At 39.7% G+C, this 22,794-nt stretch overlaps 1 protein-coding gene across 1 annotated transcript in view; it reads right to left on the reverse strand.

Moving 5' to 3' along the window:
* Positions 1–373: 373 nt before the first annotated feature.
* ARF1 (ADP ribosylation factor 1) overlaps positions 374–22,794 on the reverse strand; it is a 24,611-nt gene continuing 2,190 nt past the window's right edge. Inside the window, exons 2-5 of the mRNA XM_060782685.2 lie at positions 9,701–9,884; positions 7,445–7,555; positions 3,717–3,841; positions 374–1,950 (exon numbers count right to left, since the gene is read on the reverse strand). Of these exons, the coding sequence (XP_060638668.1) occupies positions 1,789–1,950; positions 3,717–3,841; positions 7,445–7,555; positions 9,701–9,848 (546 nt within the window). The 5' untranslated portion in view covers positions 9,849–9,884 and the 3' untranslated portion in view covers positions 374–1,788. The remainder of the gene's footprint in view (positions 1,951–3,716; positions 3,842–7,444; positions 7,556–9,700; positions 9,885–22,794) is intronic.

Genomic DNA, 22,794 nt, shown 5'->3' on the forward strand with positions numbered 1-22,794 from the left:
GGAGGGGAGAAAGAGGGAGATAAGGAAGGTAGGGTGGGAAGGAGGAAGGAAAGAAAGAAGGTAGAAAGGATAGGATGGTGAGAGAGAAGGGCCTGAGGAAAGAGCCCAAAGAGCCACATTTGGCCCCCAGGCTTGGGTTTCCCCATACCTGCTTTTAAGTCATCGCAATAAAAGTCTGGGATTTTGTATGTTGTTGTCCTTTATTTGGATGGGCTTTGCCATGCAGGCTTCTTAAGGGCCAGTTTAAGCAATTGCAAAGAGACCCAGTTCAGGTCAGGACTCCGAAACAGGACACAATGAGAAGTTTTATTCACCCAGGCCTTGGCCACAGATCCCGGCGCGACGGAACAAGCAAAGCATGAAAACCCCGCAGAATAGTTAAGAGATTTTTATTCTAATAGCTTTAATTACAGTGCTTGTTTGTCGAAATGAAAACTGAAAACAAGTATACAAAACAGTCGATTACTGTGTATTGAAAGCAAATAAAGAGATTTGTTTTCCACAACACTAAACAAACCAGTTCTGATAGTTCCTCAAGTTAAAGTTTAAACAGCTCCAGCTTCTTCAGTGTTTTTTTTTATCAAAATACAAAAGAAAAAAAAAGTTAAGAGGTCTTTCTCGATGGCAAATCTGAACCTTGCAGTATGAGAGATGTGAAGGGTTTCCACACGTATACAGATGTAGGATTGTTCCAAAGAAAGAAAGAAAAAATGGCCTCGGACACTTCTAAAATGGAATGGGACTCCAAACACTCATGCTTTTATAGTTGTATTTTTCCCCTAGATGCTACGGTTAGATGGCTTGGATGGCATTTCTTACTTGCGTACAGTACTTGCTGATGGCAGAGCTGAAAAACACAAAATGGGCGGCTGTGCTCTCTGTGGACAGAATTTGCTTCCTGGAGGAGTTCTACGCAACGAAGGCCAAAACACTTACTTTGTTTGTTTTATTTTGGGGGGAAAGGGATCCCTGTTTGTGTAGAGTGGGGATAGGGAACCAAACAGGACACATCTGGCTTCCAATCAAGGCGCAAGGGAATCAAACCCAAATCTAAGAACGAGCCGGAGGGCGACAGTGTTTGTTTGGGGTGCAACATCTTCTCTAAGCCTAAACAGAACTCTGACCTTACGAGGGCCTAACATGAAAACACAAAAAGGGGTCGGCAAGCACAGAAAGATCCAGAACGCTGCTCGTTCTAGGATCCGTAACATGTTAAATTGCTGGTATTCAAGTCGTTGCAGAACTTCTAATGGATAAGCTTGTTCAAGTGTTTCAGCTTTTCTTCCCCGGCCCCCCAAACAATATTATTTTATTACTGACACCTCCAGGCTCAAAAAGAGCCACCGAGCCTGGCCTCCGCAAAGCCAAGAGGGATCAATCGCGTTCAACTCCAGTGTACGACCAGGTCGCCGGCCGCTCCTCTCCAAACCCATTTTTGAACCCCTTTCCCAGTACTAAACAGCGAGTCGATTTCTCTCAATAATAAAAAAGCTGAGTAATATTGCATAGGAGTACCAGAAACTGTATCATTTGAAACAAGGACTATTTACATTAAATAAGAAACCTAAACTGTTTTCAGGCTTGGATCTGCCACATGTACAGCATGGTGAAGGACATCCTGTGACAAGAGAGAAATGAAAACAGCTTCCGGCACTCAATACCACAAAGTAGCATGGTTTGCCACATCAGAATAAAGCGAAGGGAAGAGGAGGAAGAGGAGGAGGAGGAGGAGGAAAAGGAAAGGAGGGGTGGAGAAAAGAGGGAAGAGAGAGGAGAATCTTCAGGGCTTCATTTCTGGTTTCGGAGCTGATTGGACAACCAGTCCAGTCCTTCATAGAGACCGTCTCCGCTAGTGGCACAGGTGGCCTGGATGTACCAGTTCCTGTGGCGAAGAGAATGCAGTCCTAGTTTGTCTGTGATTTCTGCTGCATTCATGGCATTCGGCAGGTCCTGAAAGCAAAACATCCAGGTTTAGAAAGTGCATCTTTCTCTTAGGGAATGGCAGGACAAGATGCACATTATGTGCCCAAGGGCAAGAAGCAGAGCAGGAAGGCAGCCTTTTTCTCCCTCTTGGCAAACTAGAGCCTCCAAAGTTATTTCATTTTTAAATCAATATGCAAGATTTGCCATGACCTTCTCACAGATGCGTGATACTGGTTAATATTAACACATGAGCAGCAACGAATGAGTCATAATGAAGGACAGAGTGGGCGAATGAAACCTTTCCTAACAGAAATCCTGTCATGATAGGCTAAGATATTATGGACTGGCAAAGAGTAGTGATCTTATTTTAATGCATTGACATTTCTGGACAAGACCACCAGATAATGAAAAAGGAAGCCAGTGGATAGATGCCTTCCGTGTCCCATAAACTCTCTTAAATGTTATGCTCTCAAATGCTTTTAGTTATTTCATTTTCCCCCAATTTAATACCAAGCAAACTGTCCAAAGACATGAGCCCAATTTCGACCTCCAAATATGGAACCATAACAACACTATGAGTAAGGGAGAAGTTTGGGTTCAAGGCCTTCTTCTGTCTCATACAGAACAATTCCAATTCCTTAAGTGTCTCTCGCAAAGCCTATTATTATTATTATTATTATTATTATTATTATTATCATCATCTTTATTTGTATCCCGCTAACATCTCCCAAGGGACTCGATGCGGCTTACAAAGGCCAAGGCCTCAACAAACAATAGCATAACAAATACAATACAAAGCAAATCAAAACATTAAAGCAATATCAGTAAGACAACATAACACAATAAAAATAAAACAGGGCCGGGCCAAAGTAATGGGTACAGATTAAAAAGTGCTGGGTGTGACAGGTGATCTATCGGATCTCGGAAGTGCAATGTGCAGAGAATCTTAAAATTCTAATAAGGAGCTTCTGGGACTCTAATAAAGTGCTTGCTGGAGTCTCCTATTCTGGAGTTTCCTAAGCCTTTTCACAGCACTGAAGACATCTGTACTATTTTCTCTCCAGGTAACAGCTCAATGAGGTTTTCTCTGATATCACTTTGGGAAGGCAATTGGTGGGGGGGGGGGGGGGGAGAGATAATATATCAATCTTTGTAGAGTGAGCAGATTCCCAGTCTCAAGATTTGCCTGGATCTACAAATCCCAAATGAATGACAAGTACTTTATCCCCACTGCCTTTCCTAAGAGGAGAATGAAAAAGGGGCAATAGCTGGCAAAGAAAAGCTTCCCGAAGGGCAGATGTCTGGATGTTTCAGCCTGTGATGCAAATACTGAACCAAAGATGGCACTCAACATTTGGGATCTTAGTCCAATTCCTGCAACACACTCCTCATACGGATGTCTGCCCAATTTACACTGGAATTTACTTATGCGGTGTTTTATTACAAATTAATTTTAAATCTAAGTTGTCTATTTTGGACACCCAACAAGCAAAACTGCATTTAAGGCTGCGTGCATAAAGCATAAGCATAATTTCTCTGGCAAGTTATAAACCTCAAGCTGTAAACAAAGCCCTGTGTGTTCTTTTACAACTGAGAAATATCATGAAAGTGTTCTTGTATTTTGCTCCCGGACACTGGCAGATATCAACTTTTATACACAGTGTTATTATTTAAATCACAGGAAGGGCAAGCAAAAAGGTGGGACCCTTTGAAGCCACCCCCATAAATGGCCAAAGCTGAGACAGGTGGTTGTAGTCTTTTGGCTGCACGATGCAGAATGATGTAACTCTTACCTGTTTGTTAGCAAACACTAAAAGGACAGCGTCTCTGAGCTCATCCTCCGCCAACATCCTCATAAGTTCTTCTCGGGCTTCATTGACTCTCTCTCTGTCATTACTATCAACCACAAAGATCAAACCTACAAAGGAAGAATGAAGTGAGCATGTGTTAGAGATTCTAGTAAATGTAAGCGCTATATTTCATTTATAAATAAAACAATGGGAATATTCGGTTCTCCAAAAATTTTTTGTCATCATTTAAGGAGGCAAATTATCCACTCCACGTGACATAATCTTGGATTAAATCAAGGGCAGACACGGAGGAAAACAATTCCAATTTAGAAATGTGCTAAGCATTTAATTCAATTTATTTTCCCACAAGATGCCCTGGAAGGTAAAAAGGCCTAGAATCTAAATATCTATTTACCAAATACACCAATTACTGGGTTTAAGTCTGTCATACTGGTGGGTGAATTTATGGCACATTTACTACAGTACCATTTACTTGAAAAGTACTCCTTTATATCAAGCCACATGTGATGCATATGCAGACAGCTATCTCCTGGGTTCAGTTCAAAATTTAGGCACATACGATTCAGTTAAAGGTCTAGAATCTACATATCTATTTACCAAATACACCAGTTATTGGGTTTAAGTCTGTCATACTGATGGGTGAATTTATGGTACATTTTGCTACAGTACCATTTACTCAAAAAGTATTGCTTTTTATCCAGCTACATGTGATGCATATGCAGACAGCTATCTCCTGGGTTCAATTCAAAATCCAGACACATACGATTCAGTTGACATCAGAATGTAGTAACAAATAGGAAAGAATGTGCAATAACTCTAAACAAGATCTTTTGGAGAAAGGCAAAAGCTGACTGGTACGATAGATAAATTAAAACCCATCGTTAACAGCAGCAGCAATTTCAGCTACATGGAATATGACACTCTCTCACTGTCCGACCCCATCTTTCAGCCAAGATGTCCTAAGAGAATGTTGGAAGGTCTCCCATTCCCTGAACAGGTAAGATAAATATTGCTCCTGAAATTTCTACGAGCAAAACTGATATGGTCAAAGCACATCACAACCTATTTGGAGAGAAGCCATCAACCTGGATATTTTAGGCACTCCCAGGTAGAAAACACAAAAGGAGAACCTATGCAGAGTGACTATTCAGGGGCATAAATAATGAGGCCCATAGCCATCTACTTGTAAGTCCTGACTTCCTCATGGATTCCAACAGCATCAAGCTGGTTGAGTGTTTTTGAGCTAAACTGATACGGAAGTGATTGACTTAGTTGCCAGAATATTTTGGTCCCACAAAGCAAAACTCAGTAAGCTATTTACCAGCAAGACAACTCCAGTTTATAATAGAATTCTTTTATCTCAAAGTTCACAGCTCAGCTTTACTGCCACTGAGTTACAGGAGCTTGTCTTAGTATGCATAAGTATTATCGTTATAATATTTATTTATACCCTGCTTTTATCTCTTAATCAACATACAAAACTATAATTTCATCCATATAGAAAGCTGCTTCACATCAACAGAAGATAATCTACCTTAAGCACTTTAGAGGGAAGAAAAGAATTATATAAATGCAAGAAATACCAAACACCAGACCTTACTGACTGACCATTGCCCCTTCCATGTTTCAGACAAGAATCTTATACAGCTCTAGTGGAAAATCACAGAATGAATTTGGGGCCTTGCATTTAAATGCATTGAGAAAAGACTAGTCTCCACCACTGAACCAAGGTAGTAAAGTTAAGGTTATTCTCTAACTTTAGCATTTGTCTCACTACTATTTTGACAGCGTAAGGCCAAGCAGGCGACGCAACATTAAGTGCCACTAACACCAAGCTCCCTGCATGCATCACATATCTGACAGCTTCTGGAAACTAAGTCTGTTACACAAACAAAACATGTGCCAGTTTCTCAAGGAATCTGCTAAATCAGTCTGTGGGCTGGAAGTAATGCTTGCAGAAAATCTATCAACTCTGATGGACACAGCAGTATCTTTATTAAAAAGCCAGGAGGCTAATAATGAAAAGATCATCAGAAAGTAAGTGGCCAAGACATAATTTTCATTGCACTGACTGGCTTACAAAGTTGTTTCAGGATTTTCTTGACCTGCTCTATCCAGACAAGGAAGGACAATGAACTAGCACTACTGAGATTTGGCCATCACCTTCTTTGGAGGTTTTTAAACAGAGGTTAGATGGCCATCTGTCAGAGGTGCTTTGAATGCAATATTCCTGCTTCTTGGCAGAATGGGGTTGGACTGGATGGCCCATGAGGTCTCTTCCAACTCTATGATTCTATGATTTGATGACAGGGAGTTCTGGGGTGAGCTGGCCTATGAGGTCACGAAGAGTCGGAAGCGACTGAATGAATAAACAACAACAACAACAACAACAACTGAGATCTGGCTAAGTGTTATTGTCAACATATAAGTATCACCAAGCCATTAATAAGATTTGGTTCCTAAAATCCTACTACTTCTGAAAAGTAAAGTTGGATTTTGAGAGCTGTTCAGCAGTGGAACTTTCTCTCTGCCCTGGAGTGTGGTGGAGGCTCCTTCTTTGGAGGCTTTTAAACAGAGGCTGGATGGCCATCTGTCGGGCGTGCTTTGAATGCAATTTTCCTGCTTCTTGGCAGAATGGGGTTGGACTGGATGGCCCATGAGGTCTCTTCCAACTCTATGATTCTATGAGTACTGGACTCTGGGGACTGGAATTCGAATCACTTCTGTCATGGAAACACACTGAGTGACCTTGGGCAAGTTTAACTTTCAACCTCAGATTTGACTTAGGGTTGCCGTAAGTCAGAAATGACTTGACACTGCACACAGCAACAATCTGGCTTTTGAGGTGTGGTGGAGGCTCCTTCTTTGGAGGCTTTTAAACAGAGGCTGTATGGCCATCTGTCAGGGGTGCTTTGAATGCAATATTCCTGCTTCTTGGCAGGGGGTTGGACTGGATGGCCCATGAGGTCTCCTCCAATTCTATGAGGTGAGTTGGAACAGAAAGTTCTTTATACTCTGCTACTAAATTAAAAGCAGGGCAGGGCTTGCTTTCCTTCTTTAACAGAATTTATGCAGCTTGGCTCACAAATGCTATGGTGGAAATGGAGATGAGAAGGAAATAGTGAAGGGTTCCTGGACAAGCACCATTTCCTATTACTATAGTTGCTGAACACTGATCCGTTCCCAACCCTAGCATGACTACAGTCAACAACAGAATCATTTCTGTTTATTATTGCTTACTGCTAAAAGGTGATCTGGTGTACGTTTGTTAGATTATTAGTGCATCTCACTTGATTAGAGCAGCAGGATCTTTCCTAACCTCCCTTAGAGAGTACAGTCTGGATCAACTGTATAAAACAAGTGCTGTCACTGAGTTATGGCCATCAAGACATTTTGGGAAATGCAAAGACTAGCTCAGAAAAAAAAATTCAAATACCACTAATAGATAAAGTTCTATTTGTAAATACATTAATTTAGTTTATCACAGACAGGTGATCTCCTCTATGTACACAACATTTGATAATTAGTTTGACAGAGTTCTACAGGATACTGATGGCATTCTTCAGTCTTGAGACAGCTGACAAATTCATTTGATATTATCAGCATAGAGTTTATACAGTCACTGAAATAGCTTCAGGCATGCTGACACAACAATTAAGCAGGTTTCTGTAAAAACAAACAATACACAGAAATCAAAGAGGGCAACTCACCTTGTGTGTTCTGGAAATAATGGCGCCAAAGTGGTCTGATCTTATCCTGGCCACCTACATCCCACACCGTGAAGCTAATGTTCTTGTATTCTACTGTTTCTACATTGAAACCTGAAAAGAGAGAGGGTGGGATAGAAAGCGATGACTTAACGAGGGAAAAATAGGATTATCAATTTTGTCCGAAGCAGAATGCATGCAGTCCCTAAGTTACGAACAAGGTAGGTCCTGCAGGTCTATTCTTAAGTTGTATTTGCATGTAAGTTGAAACAGGGACATTTTAAAGTGTAACTCTAGCCATAAAGATAGAGATAGATAGTAGCTTTGGATAGCATAGGGAAAGGTTAACAATCCTGTGGGGTTTTCTTTGCTGTGTGTACCCCCTTTTGGAAGATTTCACCTCACTATCTGTACCTGTGATAATTGTATTTTGATAAATTTGGTTTGTTGTAGAAACAAGGATTGGTGCGAAAGCTTCAGTGGAGACACTTTTCCCATGATAACCATTTCAGGAGTGAATTTCCCTTTGAGGGGTAGATTTATCTCACTTCCTGTTGTCTCACCCGTTCTTCACTGAGTTGTTTGTAACTTGGGGACTGCCTGTACACACATACTGCTACATAAGTGAGCATCAAATAAGAACTCACATTTTGGAAACGGAAATAGCTAATACTGTATATATATATATATTTATTTACTTTATTTGTATACCACTGTTCTCAGCCCTTAGGCGACTCACTGTTACTGTTAACAACAGTAGCAGCAAAAATTCAATGCTAACATCAACAAAATATTTAAAAACAATTAACACAATAATAGACGAGACAATTAACATCAATAACCACTCATTGGCGTCTCATAACTGAAAACATGATCCAAACTCGTCATCCGTTGTTCCGTTCCTATATTCATTGCACTGCCTATTCAGACTCACATATAAATCAAATTTATATGTACATACTGATGTAAAAGTCTGTTTTTTCTTTTTGTTTACAAAATACGGGTGCAACCGTATTTGGGATCCAGTGCAAAGGCAGTGACACCAGCTAAGAAATCTGTCTTGGCATGGTGAAGTGCCACCCAAGTCTTATGAGGCTAAAACAATAGACCCTACTAAAAATGGACACCTCAGTTTCTTTACCGGGAAGTTCATATACTGTACCCTTGTTAAAAATGACTATTGCATATTTAGAACACCCAAAATAGCCATCACACTTTCTTTGGGAAGACCTACACTGTTGCTGAATGCCATGTCGGCTAAAACTGAAAGCATGGAAGGATTTGATTCCCTTTAAGACTAAAAGGGGAAGTGTTGCTTCATATCAAAAGGGGCTTCTCGCAAACCAAACTACAAATATCTTCCAAAAAGCAAAGCCTGATTTTACCATTTTACATAAGGGACACCATTTTTATGCCATTGTATATAATGGGACTTCAGCATCCATTGGATACTCTGTGTATGTGGCCTGAAACAAAAATCTCCTGGATACCAATTAGAAGCTTTTTGACAAATAACAACACTGGCTGACATACATTTTGGTGCCTGAAATGTTAGCCCTGTTTCTGGATATTTTTGATCTGCTGAATTCAAAAATGGCGTCAGCTTCCCCCTATCAGCTCTAGTTTTTGAGATATAGAACGTATACCATCTACCAGTTGTCATCTTCCTGCCCATAGAAAATAATAACAGATAATCATGAAGCTTCTAATAACTAAGAAACTAGAGCTGATGTAGTCTATCCAGTGCAATTTTCTGAATCAGTCCCTCATATAACCTCAGGAACAGGCCTAAAACCCAAGACACCAAGAAAACGTTTTTTTTTAATTGGGCTGGGTAATCTATTATGGTCCGCAACTCATCATTAAAACTAATCTAAATCTCAGGATAACTGGAAAACTGTTCCTGCAGCATGGACTGAGAGGTGAAAAATGGAAATAAAAATGTTTGAGGAAATATCGGAGTTTTTGTGCTCCCAAGGACCAAACCTTAAAGATCCATGTACTAAACAGGTACTATTCTGTCTTCCCAGCAACTCTCCAAAATTCAGTGCTCCAACCAAGTCTATTTAAGTGGGAAAGAAATGTTTTGCCACATATGTATCATACACCAATGCAAATCAAACCTATAGTTCCCTCACAATGCTGCACTGAACAGGACACCTTACCAAGTCAGCCTTCACACCCCCAATTGTTGTCTCAATCTTATTTAACACTTAATTTTTTAAAAACATCCATATGTGAAATTGCTCAAATTCTTACCTATAGTAGGGATGGTAGTTACTATTTCACCGAGTTTAAGTTTGTATAATATAGTTGTCTTTCCTGCAGCATCCAGTCCAACCATAAGTATACGCATTTCTTTTTTGCCAAAAAGGCCTTTGAAGAGATTAGCAAAAATATTCCCCATGGTCAAGTTTGGTATTCACTCACTGGCCAAAGAAACCTAGGAAATAAGAAATGAAAGACAGTTAGTTCCATATGAAATCATGGCCACATCTAGCTGTTTGAGGAGTAAAATCCTCTGGAACTCAGTAGGAAACATTCCAAGCATAAGCATGCACAAGCAGTTCACAGCAATGGAATTTCAATGCATAATGTAAGTTTTAAAAATATGATCAGGCACTTAGAATGAAATGATATTGTAAGTAGGAAGTATTTTTGAAGAGAAAGATAATACAAGATTATTCCACTTCCCTTAAATGAAAACAAACAGCCTCTCTAAACAGCGCCGTGGCCTGCACTCATTTCCTGCCAGTAAAATGGGGATTGGTCTGATAACTCAGGGTTGGAAAGATCCAATTTCAGCCATTAAAATTCCAAAGCACCAGCATCACCAAACCCCTGGGGAATCACACTGCTCATTCTCCCCAATTAAGGCTACTGAGGTCTTAAAATGAGAAATTCAAACCAGACACGATGGGGTTGACAAGGATATAGCTAGTTCCACATTCATGCAAATATATGTATGTATAAAAAGAAGTAAACATTGTTTATAACATAGAGCCCTATAGTTAATTTATTTACCAGATTGGAATACTTCATTACTGGCCTTAAAAGAATGCATTTATTACCATTAATTCACAGAGGAATGCAAAATGTTTCATTCCTGTCCATGCTATGCTTCCACGTGAACATTTCTCCACCACTAAATGTGGAAGACAGAGGTGAGGCAACACCAGGGCGACACCTTTATTACACACACGCATACACAATTAGTAATAGCATTGTGACAGGTTTATTTTAGTAAAGTTTCTTTTTCTTGAAGCCTCAGAGTAAGAAATAAGGATCAATGTCCTATCTAAACATAATTTAAATTTTTTTTAAAAAATTCAAGTAGCAGCCTAAAAGAAAATGGTGATATTCAGTATCATTAAAAAAAAGTTTCAGTATTCTTATGGTTTCAGAATTTTTAAGTTAAATTCATGTGCCAGTTTTTTTTAAAAGAAAAAAATATACTTGATACCCTGTTAGGTTTTCCTGATGAAAAGAAGTGGCCCCTGGAGTCAATATTACACACAATGGTTTTAGACTTGAAGTGTATCACTACTGGTCAAATTATTATGGATCAATTAAGGTAAGTGCCACAATCAATATGTTCTCTCAAGTTAGGTAGTGTGTTCATTCTAACTTACCAAAATCAAACTACTACAAACCACAAACACCACTTAGCACAATAAAAACAAGTGATAATTTTGTATGAAAAACTGTTGAAGTACCTAACTGAACAAATAGCTAAAGCAAATAATTAGGTACCAAAATGTTTTGAACAAACCCCTGGTTTGAACATATCCAACTATCAGCTCCTACTTTATTTATTTATTTTATTTCTACCCCACTCTTCTCACCCAGAAGAGGACTCAGAGCGGCTTACAGATATAGAAAAATTCAATACTGCATTACAAATATAAACAAATGAATACATAGAGTAATAAAAACAAATAAAAGCATATAAATACAATAAAAACAGATTACAAACATAGCACCTAGACCCATAGTAATAATCAGTGCTGCTACATTTGTGTCACATTTCATATTGTACTATTCCTCAAATGCCTGGTACCACAGTCAGGTCTTCAACTTTTTCCTGAATATGAGGAATGAGGGGGACAGTCTAAAGGGAATTCCATAGCAGAGGGGCCACCACTGAGAAAGCCCTGTCTCTTGTCCCCACCAATCACGCTTGCGAGGAGGATGAGATTAAGAGCAGGGCCTCCCCGGCAGATCTTAATGCTCTAAATCAGGGGTCCTCAAACTTTTTAAACAGAGAGCCAGGTCACAGTCCCTCAAACTGTTGGAGGGCCGGATTATAATTTGAAACAAACTTGAATGAATTCCTATGCACACTGCACATATTTTATTTGTAGTGCAAAAAACACTTAAAACAATACAATAATTAACATTAAGAACAATTTTAGCAAATATAAACTTAATAGTATTTCAATGAGAAGTGTGGGCCTACTTTTGGCAGATTATATAGGATTGTTGTTGTTGTGTGCTTTCAAGTAATTTCAGACTTAGGTTGACCCTGAGCGAGGGCCGGGTAAATGACCTTGGAGGGCTGTATTCGGCCCCTGGGCCTTAGTTTGAGGGCCCCTGCTCTAACTGGTTCATAGAGAGAGAGACATCTGGGTGGGTAAGTTGGGACAAAATCATTTAGGGCTTTATAGGCCAAAGGCAGCACTTTGAATTGTGCTCAGTAGCAAACCGGCAGCCAGTGGAGCTGATGTAACAGCTCTCTGTACGCCGCTATGGTGAGCAGCCTGGCTGCTGCCTGTTGAACTACTTGGAGCTTCTGAGCAGTCTTCAAAGGCAGTCCCATGTGGAGCACGTTACAGTAGTCTATTTGAGATGTAACGCGAGCATGGACTACCATGACTTTAAGCTTGCCCAATGTCATCATGTATAACACTCAAGAAAATATGTGACAACTCAGTTCCCTTTGGTACCAATGTAACAAAACCTTAAATAACAGGGATAAACAGGTGTTAATGAGTGGGGGTTGATTTACGTCGCCAGATCAGTATAGATGCAGGTGTAAAATGGGAAATAAACACCTATCTTGTCTAGGAGTTTCCACTAATTGCAGAATTTCAACTGCATGCATCAGTGTTTAGAATAGCATATTTGGACTGCTAGCAGAACACACATATTTAATAATCATGTCATATTTAATAATCATATGTCCACAGACATAGATCACTGCATTGCATTCTTGAGCCCATTAAGTACAGTATGTACCAATTCAGACCTACATTTGAAATGGGTTTGAACTCAAGTATCAATGCCTGGTTAATGTCAATGTAAGGGTTTTAGGTACAGGTATATTTGAATTCGTAATCCCAACTCATGTACTTGAGTAAATGTTTAGGGTTTTTTTGGAAGAAGGCACAATAGAAATTCAATAAGTACAGAGCACAGTGAGACTACTTTAGAACAGACCAATTTCCATTTGCAGGGAAAGGAGTAAAAACAGTACATCCAATGGTTCATTCTCTTTTGGAACTCTGTGACACTATAAATATTGCTGAGGGGGTACAATGCCTGATAATTCAGGAGGTTGCATCCAATATTTAGAAATGTTTTATTAACATTAGACGCATGAAACAAACATTTTGGAATCTTTATCCAGGAGTATTTAAGGCTCTAGGCTAATAAGGTTTATACAATTCATTTACTCAGTGTTGACACAGTATGCCCTGTTACTCAACTTTTCGTTTTCTTTTTAATTCTTTGGTCAATATTTGAAAGGACTGCATAGGAAGCACTTACTGACTGCTGTATGAGGTGATTTCATACTCCCTTCTTATATTACACCACCCTGTCATTCCCTTCCACTGAAATGGAAGCAAGCCATCAAAATGCAGCAAAATCCAAATGGTCACAAAAGATAAAAGCCTTATTAGGCAACCAAAATGCAGAAAGTGCATCATGCAAGCTTTCGAAATTTCACTGTCTTCTTTAGCAGACAAAGATTTTAAAAAACCACACAGAAGAAGTCATAAATATCCCAAACTAGTAGCCGATCTTGCCAACAGACTGGATAAGGACAAACAAAAAGAAACTTAAGACAGAGTGGTGCTCGTGGTCAACTGCAAGGCAGGTGATCTTAGCAGGGCTTCAGGTGGTATTAGTTGGGAGTCACATTCCCCATGAAGACTTCAATTTAAAGTTTGGTGTATTCCCAGATTCAGTCCTGAAGCCAGGTTGCAATAGCAGCCTTAAGTGAACTCAAACCAGTTAAGTCTACTATGGCACAGTTCTCAGGAGATCATACCAGTAAATGCCCTGCTTTGGTACAATCCAGCATTTCCAGGTTCTCAACCTTGTTAATCAACGTTCTTTCAATCTCTGTTGACACACCTGATGTAACCAGAGTCTCACTCATTATTTGATTGTGCAATATTCTATCCTGTTTTCTGCAATAAGTCATTTCCTGCTATCCCTTCCTTCCCTACAGATATAAAAAACCTTTGGCCTTTGTGAATTTAACCCCCCTCCCAATCTGCTCTATACCTTATTATTCTCTCTACAGTGTACAAGAAAACTGCACAAGAAATCTACTACGGACCTTATTGTTGCTGTTACCTGCCTTTAAATTAGCTTTGACTTATTTACTTACTTACGAGATCTCTCATTGTCTGAGTAAGACTGTTTTCCAAGTTCGGTGTTCTGACGGTGGGTCCGCAGGTGACTGTGGTGCTCTATTCTTGACCTGCATCTTCTCTCGCAGTGAGGGCATCGGTTTCCAGGTGGAAGGCGGTCCCGGTCACGGTTGGCTTGACACGCCTTCCTCTTCGCACGTTTCTCTCTTTCACCCTCCATTTGTGCCTCTTCAAATTCTACAGCACTGCTGGTCACAGCTGACCTCCGGTTAGAGTGCTCAAGGGCCAGGGCTTCCCAGTTCTCTGTGCCAGTTTTTAAGGTTGGCTTTGAGCCCATCTTTAAATGGCTTTTCCTGTCCTCCAACATTCCATTTTCTGTTCTTGAGTTGGGAGTAAAGTAACTGCTTTGGGAGACGGTGATCGGGTATTCGGACAACGTGGCCAGTCCAGTGGAGTTGATGGTGGAAGACCTTCGCTTCAATGCTGGTGGTCTTTGCTTCTTCCAGCACATTTGTCTGCCTGTCTTCCCCAGAGATTTGCAGGATTTTTCGGACACAATGCTGATGAAATCGTTCCAGGAGTTGCATGTGATGTCTGTAGATAGTCCACGTTTCGCAGGCATATAGCAGGGTTGGGAGGACAATAGCTTTATAAACAAGTACCTTGGTATCCCTACGGATGTCCCGGTCCTCAAACACTCTGTGCTTCATTGGAAAAATGCAGCTTTGACTTATGCTGACCCTATAAATGATAGACATCTAATGCATCCTATCTTCAAATGACCTACTCAGGATTTGAGTCTGTCTTTCCCTTCAGTTTTAGAGTGAGCCATCTTTTCTCATGATATGGCCAAAGTATAATAGCCTCCATTTACTTATCTTGGTCTCTGGGTCCTGGAGATCTCTACTAAAGCAGCAGCTATTTCCAAATGAGGACAATGAACTATGTTTGTTGTGCTTGCTTTAGGATCCTAACCTTCCCTGGAACTTTGAGGTCCTGATTAGGCAAAGTAGGAGGAGAGACATTTTCAGAAAATATCCTTGTGGCTGCAGAATGCCACAGTTGCATTTCAAATATACTACCAAAAGTTTCAACACATGTTCAGGTTTCTTCCATAAGATTTAAAAAACCTGCTTCCTCTACCCTAGGATTCTAAGTGACCTGGTTTCTCACACAGGAAGTACAGACTGTCCAATCTTTTAGAAAAATTTGCACATTCGCAGTAGAGGCATCTGGCCTATATAGAGTTGCTCTTTCAGCATTTCTCCTCCAAGACTATATGCTAAAGCAACAACCATTAAGAGTATATTCTTTTCTAATACAAATCACAGACTGAAGAAAGATGTGAATAAACTTATTATGAAAACTAGAACTTCCTATAGGAACAAATTGTCCACAGGCATCCATTATAGAGAAAGGAAGAGAGTGAATCATTTCTCATTGCAAACACTTCTTACTTCTACAACCCAGGACATGAACTTTGGGTTGCTGATGTGCTCCAATCTTGGCAGCATGGCCATGCTACCCCTGGACTTTGAATGACAAGAGTTCCACCTTAACTAATAGTTAAAAAGCCCACCCTCCCAATCAGGAGTGCTATGGGTCTCAGGCAGCTATTTTTTTAACATGTGTTGTATCATATTATATAGTTTCCCAATATGCTTTACTTACTGCAATAACCTCACATCATGCATTCCTTAATAGATTTTGTGGTATGAGGTTGGGATTCCACAGAGCTACTGTTATGAACAAATAGTTCAAATGTATACCTTGCTAATTTGATAGCTCTCCTAATCATAAGCTTTGGGTCCCAATGCTAGAATTTTGCTTTTCAGAATGAAAGTTTCACTCACTTCAATAGAACTACAGAAACCCCCATATCCAGAGTCAGTATCTGTGGTTTTACTTAAACCCTTCTGAAAAAAATATGTTCTCTTCATGTGATATGCTTTCCGCTAGAAGTTGACCAGATACACTGGAGCACCTAGAAATCCTAGAAGGGTGGTCCAGTCTGATTCTACGGCATGCTTCTGCTAGACATTGTTTATTTCAACAGTTTTTTTTATTATTATCTCCGGTATTATGCTTCCATGGTAACTTTAGGAACATATTCCCCTGTGGAAGTGGAATTCATACTATACATCTGTTCTGAGGGCTACTGTTCAATTGCTCTTTGGGTTATGTAATGTATTTCTTGAATATGTCTTCTATGTGACTGGTAATGAATTCTAAATCCACCTAGATAAGAAAAAGGCATATGTAGCATTGAAGTCCACTGCAAAATATTTTCTAGCATTAAACTGCTTAAACTAAGCTGCATTATTTGTTATTCCATTCAGTATAAACAAGTACAAAATTGTTTTTTCTTGTGATTATATAGTCAAGGTAAAAGGAACAATACTGTTTGACATTTCTATTAATGAGAATGGAATTTTAGCAAAGTGGGATCTTGCACCCCCCCCCCCCAACAGGAATGACTTAAAAATAAGAAACAGATTAAGAAGTTAATGGTTCCGGCCCAGTTTACCTGTCTGAACGTATCCCCCCCCCCCCACGTACCGTCTAGGACCTTAATGGTCCCACCACTATCGCAGTCGCATTTGGTGAGGACTAGAGACAGGGCCTTCTCTGTGGAGACCCCTTAGCTATAGAACTTCTCCCCAACGAGATTAGATCTGCCTCCACCCTCCTGACCTTCCAGAAGAAGCTTAAATCCTGGTTATGGGATCAGGCATTCACAGAATAATTTGTTTACTGCGAAAGATAAGATTTATTGGACCGGACTTGGGCTGATTTGGATGACGATTTTAATTCTGGCAATTTTAATCTGCCGGGCGGGTTCTTAATGTATATTTATAATTATTTTAATTTTGTGGATGTATTTTTATGTGTTTTATATTATGTTTGGCATCCAATTGTTGCCTGTTTGAAAGCCATTCTGAGTCCCTCTGCGGAGATCGAGAAGGACAGGGTATAAATGTTTTAAATAAATAAGTAAGTTTGCAAGCTGCTGAAGGTAGCAGAAAAAAGCCACTGCTATAGCAGGAGTTGTACTACAGTTGTAAGAGAAGATCCATGTTCTAACTTTTATGACTGTAGAGGTACAGTGTAGTAGAAGAATCCCCAGAATAAGTTCTATGGAGTTTCACTTTCACACAGTGCCCAATGTAAGAGATAATAACTTTTGGTTTTTCTTAATCAGAAAATGATTAACCACATATCTACTAAGAAGTTCCGCTGAGATAAGCCTGGCTCTCAACTAAGCGGATACTGATTTCAGCCCTAACAATTCAGAAAGGAAGGGAATCCACATGTTCCTTAGCTATCCTTTAGAGCCCCTAAAACACCATGAAATAAAGGCGATTTTTCTTATATGTTTAAATGATATTATCAACAGTCATAAAATCTTAAAACATGGGTAGAGAAGAATAAATAATCTTCTAATAGTCCGAATGGAAATGATTAACCAAGACAACACAGCCATTCAATTTTTGTGACCTGTGGTTTCAGGAGTTTTCTTGACTCAAGTAGTCCTAAAATGTGTTTCCAAATCCCTCTTCTCTTATAGCATTCAAGGTTTTCACTAAACAGGTCAACTATTAAGCACACAGCTTAACTGCATGTTATACAAGCAAAAGCAGAACGACTCTTTGAGATTCCAGTCAAATGACACATTAACTAAACCTTCCCCAATCAGGTAAGATGAGGAAGGAAAAAATTGACTACCATATATATCAGAGGACAGGTTATTGGACAAACATTACAGATTTTTATATGACCCATGGGTACATTGAGGGTTGTTCCATGGAGAGGAGAAAGCGCCAGGATCAACTCAGGTGTCCCACCAGCCCTGGCTGCTGCCACCCTTTGTGACCCTTTATTCAGGGGACCTGCTTTCATCCAAGTCTAAGCTAACCAGCAAATTAGTTAACTATGACTTGTTTGAAGTAATACTTTCCTTCAGGAAGACAAAAATGTCTTTGTACAGTATGTGAATGATTAGTTGTTACCTGGCTGTGGTGGCTACTAGCTTAGACTGCTTTAGAAAGGATTAACATAAATTCCTCAAGGGTAGACACCACGATGGCTAATAGTAGCAATAACTGAACAGCTCTCCCATGTTTTCAAGAGCAACACACCTTTGGCACCAAAATTATATGGGTAGAAGCTATGTTCTTTGTCATCTTCTCAGGAGGCACCATACATAAAATACAGAGAAATAAGATTCTGTTTTTCATGTCAGTGATATCCAGTAATTTATACATTACACATCCAATTACAATTAATACATCCTGGCAGGCCTTGGTAGCTAGAACACCTTCTCAATTTTTTTTCATTTCTTTTCTATTGTGTTATTGTGCTTCCTGAAGCACAGCAGGAAATAAGTAACTCTTGCACCCTTAAGCTTGGAGGTGGAAATTATTATTTTATTATTTACTTACTGTATTTGTATATCGCTTTTCTCACCCCGAGGGGGACTCAAAGCGGGAAGGGGGCAGAACCTTGTTCTGTCTCTGAACAGCCCAGTACACCAATATTAGTCCAGTGATTGGACTTCAACTCCCAGAAATCCCAGCCATCTTACCAGCGGTTAGAGCAGTGGTTCTCAACCTAGAGTCCCCAGATGTTTCTGGCCTACAACTCCCAGAAATCCCAGCCAGTTTACCAGCTGTTAGGATTTCCAGGAGTTGAAGGCCAAAAACATCTGGGAACCCCAGGTTGAGAACCACTGGGTTAGAGAACTGTGCTAAAATCCAAAACACCTGAAGGATCAAAGGTTGGGAACTACTGACCTAGAAGGATACTACTACTTTATTAGGAGTGCTATATAAAACTGTGTGTGAGTACACCTTCAAGTTGCCTGTTAACACATTTCATAGGTTTGCTTAGGCAAGGGATATTCAGAGGCAGGAAACACACACTTCCCTCTCTCTACTCTAGCCTGGCACATAGAGAATGGGAAGGGGTCCATTTAGCTTTCCCCTGTGTCCAACTGGTACTTCGGTTTTGGGGCACTTGCTGAGTGATGAGAAAGCAGGCCCATATACCTCTGTCTTTTCCTCTTCCCACCAGTGTTAAGCTTCAGAAGAGAGACAATGCTTGGTAAATTTCCTGGTAAAGCCACATTCAAGTGCGGAAGAACTTAGATAGTAGGTGCAATCTATGAGCTGAAATGTTTTACTGGATAATCTTTCATATAGGATAGTGGATCCCAACCTTTGGTCCTCCAAGTGTTTTGGACTTTGATTCCCAGAAATCCCAGCCATCTTACCAGCTGTTAAAGAACTGTGCTGAAGTTCAAAACACCTGAAGGATCAAAGGTTGGGAACTACTGACCTAGAAGGATACTACTACTTTATTAGTTCTATATAAAACCGTGTGTGAGTTTGAAGTTCAAAACACCTTCAAGTTGCCTGTTAATACATTTCATAGGTTTGCTTAGGCAAGGGATATTCAGAGGTGATTTTGCAAGTTTCTTCCTCTGAAAATGTTTCCTACAGCACCTGGTATTTGTTGGCGACCACCTATTCAAGTACTAACCATGGCTGACCTTGCTTAGCTTCCAAGATCATACAGAATAGTGTCTTTAGGGCATTTTAAACCTGGGAACATTTCCAACCATTCCTGCCTTTAACAACAGAATACCCAGGTCTTCAGCATATTCAACCAGAATGGAGAGTTCACAGTAGAATAAGACAACTGAAAACCCCAAAGCCAACAAATAAAATCAGTTACTGTATATACTTGAGTATAAGCCTAGTTCTTCAGCACTTCTTTTAGGCTGAAAACCCCCCTCAGCTTACACTCAGGTGAAGGCCCTGACGGGAAGGTGTGGGGCTGAAAGAAGGGCTTCCTTCCAGGACCCTCATCTCTCCGCACAGCAACCCAGCTTTCCTTCCTCTCTCGCACTGCACAAACCTTCCCCTCCTTTCTCGGTGCCAGTCTTTTCCAGTTTTCCTTATTCATATACACACAGCATTTTCTGTCAAACTGGTGAATATTGCAAGGATATGTAAGCACATTTACATTGAAGAAGGTTAGAATATTGATTTAATCAGAGTCTTATCTTAAATTACAGTTTTATGTAAATATTCAAACACATTTAGGCTACTGATTCCTCAACTAATGAAATGTTATCGGTATCTATCTTTATTTTGAAATTTACCAGTAGGTGCTGTATTTCCCACCTTTGGCTTATACTCGAGTCAATAGGTTTTCCCAGTTTTTTGAGGTAAAATTAGGTGCCTCGGCTTATACTTGAGTATATACAGTAATTTTTTGACCTTTTAAAACTTTTAAGAAAATTAATCCAATTGTACGCTTCTATGTATGCTGATACTTCCTAAAGAGATTGCTCAATATACTTGGCACAGTATAGAAAGGGTGGGCTTTGATGTGTTGATGTCAAATATAGACCATATATGGCAACAAGGGCTTATGGTTTGCTAATGCCATATATATTTCAATATCGGTAAATACCATTAAAATGTTATCACTATGAGAATAATTATTTTTCAGCCATGTTCTAGCCAGGAAAGTAAGTATTCCATTCCAAATCCCATACAAACTCTCCACAATAGTATCCATTGCCTCACCTTTTCAAGTTCTGATGAATGAACAAACATAAATGGCATACACTAGAGAAGGAGGGACAAAGTTGAATAGTTGTGAAATGAGCATAACCTTTCATATGAACTGAGGATCTTCCCTTATGTTGTACACATCATTCAGCACACACCAGGTTTTTTTTACAGCTGCACTTCCTGGATCTTAGTTTTACGTATTTCATAGTCACAAGATTGGATAAAACTCCTAGCCAATCAAAAACCATGAAGGCAATGATGGTAGTGGTCTTCAGAAAACTAGTTAATTTAAACAACACCAATACACAGTAAATGAGAAAATACATAATCTGAATTCACTAAAGAAATCATTATAGTGGTTCATACTGAATTCTTTCAGTGCTACATTGAAAATGTCAAGACATATAACATTTAGGGTTTTTAAATAGGGAACTAGCTGGTAATCCATCGCAGCCACCATACTACTAAACTATAATATCTAAATACGAAGGAAGTATAGGTGATTTCAAGACCTTTCACTTAATCTGGGAGCACTTAATGACCCCCAATTACTTCACCGACACATTGAGGAACCTGTTATTACCAAACATGCTGCCTAAGGTAGAAGCAACTTAAAATGGTATCTTTCAAGCGAAATTGTATTAACTAAAAATACAAACGAGCAGGATCTGTGCCAGAGCAGTGCATCTGGCTGTCTCTAGCTGCAGAGCCTAGCAGCGCCAAAAGACTCCAGACTGCCAATGCTGCACAGTATTTCAGGAGGGAAACAGGGACCCACATGTATTAAGTGAATGTAATAATGGAAATGTTGTAGCACTGTAATAAGGGCAAAAAAAGACAAGATTCCCGAGAAGGGGTTTGTGAGCTCCATTTTCTGAAACTGAAGAAAGGGAAGACTTTTCCCTTCTGCCATGGCAGACTTGCCTCTGCACTTGCGCAACTTTCTGTCCTGCTGATGAAGTCACTGGTGAGTGACTAAGTGATCAAAATCTGCTTCCCCACCCCATTCACGCGCGTCTTGGGCCTGAGTACAAGGGCGGGGAAAGGAGAGATGGGTTTTCCACCATTACGCTATTTACAGATCTGCTGAATCCCAACTTATTTGCTCATTTCTGACCATTCCATAAGAACATTGTGAAGGAAAGCACGATCAACAAGACGTCCTTCTCTAGGAAAATGGAATGAAAATCAAACCACAGACCCAACTTTTTGTGTGGTTCATTCTGACATTCCCAGTAAGGGAAGGGCAAAAGGATCAAGGAGACTTCCTCATCTGGCAAAGCGGAAATAAAATCAAATATCCATACCCTACAGAACATTTCTTTGCTGTAAAGAGTTAAAAGTATTGAAAGAGAGGAACTATTTTACTTGTTCAACACAAGAAGATACCAGTCTTTCATACTTTTATTATGTAGATCAGGCCTGGGCTAACTTGGGCCCTCCAAGTGTTTTGGACTCTAACCCCCACAATTCCTAACGAGTTGGAGGTGTTTTGGACTCTAACCCTCACAATTCCTAACGAGTTGGAGGTGTTTTGGACTCTAACCCTCACAATTCCTAACGAGTTGGAGGTGTTTTGGACTCGAACCCCCACAATTCCTAACGAGTTGGAGATGTTTTGGACTCTAACCTCCACAATTCCTAACAGCCTACCAGCTGTTAGGAATTGTGGGAGTTGGAGTCCAAAACACCTGGAGGGCCCAAGCCTGTTCTAACTATTTTGTCAGGAAAAATACAGTTGCCTTGTTGGTAAGGGCACCTCAGGAGTGGGAACTGAGTTTTTATTATTACTATTATTATTATTATTATTATTATGTTTATTTATATCCTGCTTTCTCTCTCCATAAGGAGACTCAAAGTGTCTAACATGGAAAAACATTACAATTTAACTTATAAAAATATTAGAACATTATTAAACATCACTAGTATTGAAAACAATTCAGATTAAACTCATAAAAACATATACAACCACAACAGTACCTGACCTGATCTTTAAAATCCTTCTTTTAAAAGCCTGTCTGAATAAAAAGATTTTAAAGCCCACATACATATATATGTGTATGTGTGTATATGTATGTGTGTATATATAAGTACACACACACACACACACACACACACACACACACATATGTATATGGGTTTTAAAATCCTTTCATACAGTGGCCAA

The sequence above is a fragment of the Anolis sagrei genome, chromosome 6 (genome assembly GCF_037176765.1).
Source record: "Anolis sagrei isolate rAnoSag1 chromosome 6, rAnoSag1.mat, whole genome shotgun sequence".
Lineage (NCBI taxonomy): Eukaryota > Metazoa > Chordata > Lepidosauria > Squamata > Dactyloidae > Anolis > Anolis sagrei.